This window comes from Gymnodraco acuticeps, unplaced genomic scaffold (genome assembly GCF_902827175.1).
Source record: "Gymnodraco acuticeps unplaced genomic scaffold, fGymAcu1.1, whole genome shotgun sequence".
In the NCBI taxonomy this organism is placed as follows: Eukaryota; Metazoa; Chordata; class Actinopteri; order Perciformes; family Bathydraconidae; genus Gymnodraco; species Gymnodraco acuticeps.
In genome coordinates, this window is record NW_022990810.1 from 12,501 (window position 1) to 21,036 (window position 8,536).

Below are 8,536 nucleotides of genomic sequence, written 5' to 3' on the forward strand. Positions count from 1 at the left end.
TGAACGCCCCACGCTAGTTTTAGTTCTTGAACGCCCCACGCTAGTTTTAGTTCTTGAACACCCCACGCTAGTTTTAGTTCTTGAACGCCCCACGCTAGTTTTAGTTCTTGAACGCCCCACGCTAGTTTTAGTTCTTGAACGCCCCACGCTAGTTTTAGTTCTTGAACGCCCCACGCTAGTTTTAGTTCTTGAACACCCCACGCTAGTTTTAGTTCTTGAATGCCCCACTCTAGTTATTGAACGCCCCACGCTAGTTTTAGTTCTTGAACGCCCCACTCTAGTTCTTGAACGCCCCACGCTAGTTTTAGTTCTTGAATGCCCCACTCTAGTTCTTGAACGCCCCACGCTAGTTTTAGTTCTTGAACGCCCCACTCTAGTTCTTGAACGCCCCACGCTAGTTCTTGAACGCCCCACGCTAGTTCTTGAACGCCCCACGCTAGTTTTAGTTCTTGAACACCCCACGCTAGTTCTTGAACGCCCCACGCTAGTTCTTGAACGCCCCACGCTCATGTAAACACCATCAAACACACTATTAATAACAAATGTAAAACAGAGCAGGACTAAATTAATCTGTTAATTAATTAATTTAGTGAACTATGACGTTTTAAATCTGTGTGTATGTGTGTGTGTGTGTGTGTGTGTGTGTGTGTGTGTGTGTGTGTGTGTGTGTGTGTGTGTGTGTGTGTGTGTGTGTGTGTGTGTGTGTGTGTGTGTGTGTGTGTGTGTGTGTGTGTGTGTGTGTGTGTAGTTATGATGAGATGGCGCTGAAGGACCTCCCTGCCGCGGTGAACCACATCCAGAAGGTGACGGGTCAGGAGCAGATTTACTACATCGGACACTCTCAGGGAACCACCATCGGTAACACACACACACACACACACACACACACACACACACACACACTTGTTAATGAGCTTCCACACCAGACTCCGCCTCTCTGTCTCTGATTTTCCAGCATTCATAGCGTTCTCCACGCTGCCCGAGCTGGCCAATAAGATCAAGATGTTCATCGGTTTAGCTCCAGTAGCGACCGTCTCCTTCGCCTCCAGCCCGATGACCAAACTCTCCGTCATGCCCGACTTCTTCATCTGGGTACGAGATGCTAACGAGATGCTAACGAGATGCTATCAGATTACCTGCTAACTAAACTAATATCATAGATTAAAAAAGATAAAACCTAAAAAGCTAATTACACGTGACCTGCTAATGACTTCATATCACAGGATTGTTACCAAGCTAATAGTTATCGTTTTCCTCAGTTTGGATGTTAATTGGTTAATTGATTTGATGTATGTTAATTTGTTAATTGATTTCCTGTATGTTAATTGGTTAATTGATTTCCTGTCCCCAGGATCTGTTTGGTAGGCAGGACTTCCTGCCTCAGAGTCACATGATCGAGTGGTTTGCAGAACACATTTGTGCGGAGCAGCCTCTCAGCAAGCTGTGCGGAAACATTTTCTTCATCCTCTGCGGCTTCGACGAGAAGAACCTCAACGTGGTGGGTAACAACAACAACAACAACAACAAAAAGCGTTATTTAATTGCTCTTTTTACTGCAATGTTAGTGTACAGTTTTATTTTTATGTTGCTTAGTTTATTGTATTTTTGTATTTCTCACAACTATTTATTTCGCGATAAATAAAGTCCTTTCTTATCTTATCTTATATTTAGATTGTAGTACGTTAAAATAAAAACCACCACTGGGGGGCGGGGTTATGATTTCAGTTTTGAAATATCAGTTTTTTGTTTCCAGTCTCGGACGCCGGTCTACACTGAACACTGTCCTGCCGGGACCTCGGTCATGAACATGGTCCACTGGGCCCAGGTAACACACACATACCTGTCTTCGTGTACTTATGGGGACCCTGATGTACATTATTCATTACCGGGACCCTAAACACCTCGTTGATTTCAGGCGGTTCACGGCGGGAAACTGATGGCCTTCGACTTTGGAGCCAGAGGGAACATGAAACACTACAACCAGGTGAGACTCTGCAACACCTGAGAGTCTCTTTCAGTTCACTCAACAGTTTTTATACTTTATATCTTTCTTAGTTTTGTTTGGCTCCTTAGAACTCAGGTTCTGAAACTAGTTTAACAAAAACAACAAAAGAAAACTGACAATGTTTAAGATAATGATGTGAAAACACAAGGTGTAACACCAAAACAACACTTACTGATATATTTGTATAGTAATAATATATACTGGGTTTTTAACAAATCTGTGTCTTGCCTAAGTATATATTTGTATTTGTTCTTAATTTTTTTAAATTACAATATTCGTTTGGTAATAATATTAATAACATTTTATTACATGGCTTAGTTGAATACTCGATTCTGATTGGTCAATACAGAACACGTGACACGTTGTTAATCCAGAACAGACAGACCGCTGTCAAGGACTTATTGACCGCTGTTAAGGACGCTCACATCTGCACAAAGAAGTCTGGTTGATTTAACTGTATACAGTTTGGCCTAACTGACAAGACAAGAGCGACAAGAACACAGCGGAGAAGTAACGGGGCGGAAACCCTCCTTGTTACGCAGCGGTCCAGACATAGACATCAAACGGCGACACATATTCAGTGTGCAGTTCCTTTGGCATTAGGGCAGGATATCTAGATACTTCCCAAGGTTTGACTTCATGAAGTGTTCTACTTTTAAAGCAAGCAGCGATGTTTTCAAATCTGTAATCAAAAAGCTCCTCAAAAACACTATCGAAGCAGTTCCCGCCGTTGCTACGTTAGTTCAAACGGTAACAACGGACTATTTTTCTTAGCGGATCAAGAAAGAGAAAGGAAATGAGGTTAAAAGACGGAGTGCTGGATGCCAGATAAATCCCCAGAAGAAGGCAGAGAGGAAGTGAACACTCACAGGAACACGAGGTGGGCTCTGCAGGGTTTAAGGACTTGTTAGTGGATCAGAAACTGTGAACAGAGTTCGACAGTGCTGCCATAACGTTGTGGTTGTCGCAGTTCCAGCCGTTGGTGGAACGGAAATTTTTTTTTCTTAGCGGAAGAAATACGACCATTTTTTAAATCGTTTCAATTAAAGGTGGGGCAGGTAAGTTTGAGAAACCAGCTCGAGTGCGCTAGAATTTGAAAATACACACCCGGAAGAAATCTGCTACTTCCTCACAGAGCCCCTCCTCCAACACACACGAACGCGCACATGACCAATGAGGGCACGAGATCAGTGTGTGCCCAGATGGAAGGCTGACAGGCAGGTAGGCCATCCAGTTACTTTAGCCAGCTCAGATGATTGGTCGAGCTTTCTACAGAACCACGGCTTCAAAGCACTTCAGATATTCATTGCTATCGGGACGTTGAGAGCATTCCATGGAATATAACAACAAGTGTATCTCGAGCCGGTTTCTCAAACTTACCTCACCTGTAATATTGAGAGTCGATTCCTTAGTTTGTTCAGTATCTGGCCGTGTAATAAGCGGGGTAATGTGCAGCGAGGCGGTCATTATGGGGAAAGAACACCCGACAGGCGGATCAGGGAGCTTGGATCAGCATGAAGGGTGTTCTGTTCCCCATACACAAGAACGTGTGCCTTGCTGCACATTAGCCCTTACTCAGTAACCTTAAGAATGGGTTTAATTCATCAGGAAACTAAAATGACATGAAGAAGAGCTGCTGCCTCCTGACCTGCTGTCCAAGCTAACATCAGACTTTTAAGTGTGCTGGAAAGATAAATCAACACTTCCTGTCTGTCCGTCCTCAGTCCACTCCCCCTCAGTACAAGGTCCAGGACATGAAGGTTCCCACCGCGCTGTTTTCAGGGGGACACGATACGCTGGCGGACCCCAAAGACGTGGCCGTCCTCCTCACTCAGGTCAGACTCTCTCTCCTTCACAATGAAGGCTTTAAACCAGGACAACAATAACGAGCAGAATAATCTCCATCATTGTTATTCTGAAAGGGTTTCAATATTAAACATGTATTTATTATCTTCTTTATATATTACACATCACACTGTACATTTTACATTTATATTCAATCTAATATTCCATTCCTCTCATACTTCTGTATATATAATATCCTGCTTCATATTCTGTTACAGCACATCTGGAATTCAACATTTTATTTCTATTGAAATGTTTACATTTTGGATTGTTTATTTCTTTTAATTGTTATCGTACAATGCCAAAAGCTTCCCAAATTGGGATCAATAAAGTACTTCTGATGTTATCTTGTGATCTCCTCCTGGCGTCCTGCAGGTATCTAACCTGGTGTTCCATAAGCACATCGAGCACTGGGACCATCTGGACTTCATTTGGGGTCTGGACGCTCCGGAGCAGATGTTCCCGTCCATCCTGAAGCTGCTGCAGCAGGACCGCCACTAGAGAGCACCACACCGAGTGTGTGAGGGCCTGTTCACGTCTGCAGCACAGCGTGGGGACCACTGGACTTTACACCAGCAGCAGGACCTCTAAAGGTTTCAATGAGGAAAGTGTGTGTGTGTGTCTGTGTGTGTGTGTGTGTGAGCATGTGTGTGTATGTGTGTGTGAGCATGTGTGTGTGAGCATGTGTGTGTGAGTATGTGTGTGTGAGCATGTGTGTGTATGTATGTGTTAGGGCTGTGCAATTAATCGCATTTTAATCGCGATTACGATTATGGTTTGCGACGATTATGAAAACAGCATAATTGACAAAATACGATTATTTTTGCTGGGTGCGCTTTCGCCCCTCCCTGAAAGCCCACTCGGCCACGTGGGAGTGACATGTGTTGTGAGTGTTCAGCGCGAGCGAATATGTCAGATCAAGTGCAGCAACTCGTTAAAAAGAAGGGTACAACTATTTCCACTATTTGGAAGTACTTTGGCTTTCAGGAGTCCGACGTGGAGCAAAACAAAGTATAGTGCAGGATTTGTTACCAGGTTGTGTTGGCACCACACGCTAACACAACCAATCTCTTTAATCAGCTGAAATACAACCACAAAGTGCAATACGACCGGGCAGTAATACAACAAAAAGCAGATGCCCGCTCGACTTCATCCACCACATCATCACCGTCATCGATTCTGGACGCATTGTACAGAGCAACGGCCTACGCGACGAGCTCGCAGAGACACAGAGATATTACAGGTGCCATTACATTTCACATCGCTAAAGATATGTGCCCAGTTAGCACTGTTAGCAACCAGGGCTTTAAGCAACTTGTCAACACGTTGGACAAGCGTTACGCGATGCCGTCTCTGTATTATTTCAGCAGGTCTGCGCTGCCTGCGCTATATGACAAATGCTGTGGGGAAGTTGAGAGAGATGTGGCTTCAGCTGACTCCTTTGCTACCACAACAGACCTATGGTCTAGCCCAGCGGTGCCCAACCAGTCGATCGCGAGATGTGTCTAAAAATAGAACAACAATATTCTGTTTTATCGTTAATGTCCTGTAACATAATCTTCCTGTGCCAGAATAATGCACTTGAACGCATCAAAGCTTTGTGATTGGCCGGCGTCACCCCATGTGGCTGAGGGTCTTCAGTACAGGTGGCAATATCGTCCCCTGCCTGCGCTCATCTCTGAAACCAGACCATGTAAACAGGCTGGTGTTTCTTGCGAACAATCTTTAAGAGATGACATGAGCAGCCCTACCAGCATTTGCCATGGTGGCCTAAACATTTTTATTTGGTCTTAAATTGTAGTTCAACATTTATTTCCTGTTACTTCTGGACCATGACGGTTGGCCAGCCTTCAACGTTTAACTGAGTGGAATATGTTGAATATGTTTTACCAAAATGTTGGCTATATGTTAAGGAGTTTTCAGTAGGTTGTGACAGTGCACTGCAACATGTTTGATTTCATTTATTTTGGTCTAATTTATTTTTATTTATCATATTATTAATATATGTTTAGTATGGTTTTGGAAGTGCGCTCCAACATATTTGTTGATCTTGTTTATTGGTCAAATATTATTTGTTTTAAAGTTCAATAAATGGTCAATGAATAATCGTCAAAATAATCGTGATATCAATTATTGACCCAAATAATCGTGATTATGATTTTTGCCATAATCGCACAGCCCTAGTATGTGTGTATGTGTGTGTGTGTGTGTGTGTATGTGTGTGTGAGCATGTGTGTGTGTGTATGTGTGTGTGAGCATGTGTGTGTGTGAGCGTGTGTGTGTTTTAAGCAGGGCTCTATCTATAGACCTTTTTTAACATCTTTTAATCTTTGAGATGAGTCGGTCGGTCTATAAAATGTCAGAAAGGGTTGAATCTGAATATGATGGGTTATTGATTCATGATCAGAATAATAGGTTTGAATGTATAACTGAATATGAAACTGTGACCTATCTCTATCAGCTCTTACATGTTACTGCATGAATAATAAGCACAGTTGATAAAGCATAAAAGCACATTTAGCTTTTTAATGATTACTTTTATATTTGTAACACATTTCTTTGTTATACTTGTAATGCAGGATTTATACTCAAAGCTTTCTAACATGCAGTATTAGTGGTTAAAGAAAGACCTTCCCATCAGCCTTCACTGTGTTCTGTTTACTGCTCGTTAGCACGTTAGCTTGCTGTTAGCATGCAGTCGGTGTTCACCTGTTGAAACACCTGGGCTGTTACCTCAGAAAACATCTGGAGACCTCTTTAAAGTGTCTGCAGGAAGTCACATGTTATCCTTTCAACCTGTGTGCACAACGCTTATCCTGCTGTCAATCAGGAGGAACCACCGCATCCAATCAGGAGCCTTGTAGGGGGCGGGGCTTCACTTTTACCATATTTTTATTGTAATTTCTGACATTTTCTAATCTTTTAAATGTGAACAATAATAAATCATAACAACAACACACTCTTTACATGTTTTATTTAATTATTTAAGAGAATTACAAATGTATAAATTGATCTGTATGTTACATCTTATCTACAAACAGATTTAAGAACAAATGACCATATTTTCTAGAAGGGGAACATTAATAATCTTTGTTCTCAAAGTAATGATAAACCTGTGAGTTGGATGCAGAAGAGTCAGAATCAATATAGATGTTTTTATTTTAAAGGAAATTCAGATTGAACACAGTAAAAAAAATTAAATTATTGTGTCCGCCCAAAAATAAAACATGACTTAGTGAAAACTAACCTTGGATGATGGGTTAGTAGACTAAAAGCTTTAGGAATCCAAAGTACAACATATAATAAGTACCCTGTATCAAGATTGATGCAAAACAAGTGACATTTGACCTTTTTAGAGGTTTAGCAAAATGGGGTCATTTGAGTGGATTTTCCATATCTCTGGAACCCATCGGTAAATGTTGATGATTGACAGCTCTTTTGAACCGTCACAGACAATAGAATCGAGGGGACGTTCCTAAAATCCATCTAAACATTACCCATTGGTGAATGAGTGATGCATAGCCAGCATGCCCCGGAGCCGGAAGCTGTCATACTCTCATAGCATCATAGCAGCTATATATGAAAACTACTCTTATTGACATAAATATTATGATGGATTATCAGTAATCATTTCAAAGTCACACAGACACATTGGATCAACCTATGGATCAACCTATGGATCAACCTATGGATCAACCTATGGATCAACCTATGGATCAACCTATGGATCAACCTATGGATCAACCTATGGATCAACCTATGGATTAACCTATGGATCAACCTATGGATTAACCTATGGATCAACCTATGGATTAACCTATGGATCAACCTATGGATCAACCTATGGATCAACCTATGGATCAACCTATGGATCAACCTATGGATCAACCTATGGATCAACCTATGGATCAACCTATGGATCAACCTATGGATCAACCTATGGATTAACCTATGGATCAACCTATGGATCAACCTATGGATCAACCTATGGATTAACCTATGGATTAACCTATGGATCAACCTATGGATGAACCTATGGATGAACCTATGGATGAACCTATGGATGAAGCTATGGATTAACCTATGGATGAACCTATGGATGAAGCTATGGATTAACCTATGGATGAACCTATGGATGAAGCTATGGATTAACCTATGGATGAACCTATGGATGAACCTATGGATGAACCTATGGATGAAGCTATGGATGAAGCTATGGATGAACCTATGGATCAACCTATGGATCAACCTATGGATTAACCTATGGATCAACCTATGGATCAACCTATGGATCAACCTATGGATTAACCTATGGATCAACCTATGGATCAACCTATGGATCAACCTATGGATCAACCTATGGATCAACCTATGGATCAACCTATGGATCAACCTATGGATCAACCTATGGATTAACCTATGGATCAACCTATGGATCAACCTATGGATCAACCTATGGATTAACCTTCAGCAGCTTTTTAAGCGTTTTAATGCCATTGAATTTAGGGTTAGTGATCTGCCAGGTTAGCGCTCCTTCTTCAGCAAGTTCACGATCTTCCTGAACTTCAGTCTGATGGAGACGTCCAGCGCGGTTTCTCCGTCCTGAAGGAGGAGGAGGAGGAGGAGGAGGAGGAGGAGGAGGAGGAGGAGGAGGAGGAGGAGGAGGAGGAGGAGGAGGAGGAGGAG

The 8,536-nt window shown here is 42.1% G+C and overlaps 1 protein-coding gene across 2 annotated transcripts in view; it reads left to right on the top strand.

Annotated features, from left to right (window-relative positions):
* Positions 1-4,569, top strand: part of lipf (lipase, gastric) — a 14,944-nt gene extending 10,375 nt beyond the window's left edge. For both annotated transcript variants that reach the window (XM_034232812.1, XM_034232811.1), the window contains exons 5-11: positions 749-858; positions 956-1,092; positions 1,352-1,498; positions 1,754-1,825; positions 1,916-1,984; positions 3,730-3,840; positions 4,226-4,569. In XM_034232812.1, coding sequence (XP_034088703.1) covers positions 749-858; positions 956-1,092; positions 1,352-1,498; positions 1,754-1,825; positions 1,916-1,984; positions 3,730-3,840; positions 4,226-4,351 — 772 coding nt within the window. In that variant the 3' untranslated portion in view covers positions 4,352-4,569. The remainder of the gene's footprint in view (positions 1-748; positions 859-955; positions 1,093-1,351; positions 1,499-1,753; positions 1,826-1,915; positions 1,985-3,729; positions 3,841-4,225) is intronic.
* Positions 4,570-8,536: the final 3,967 nt, after the last annotated feature.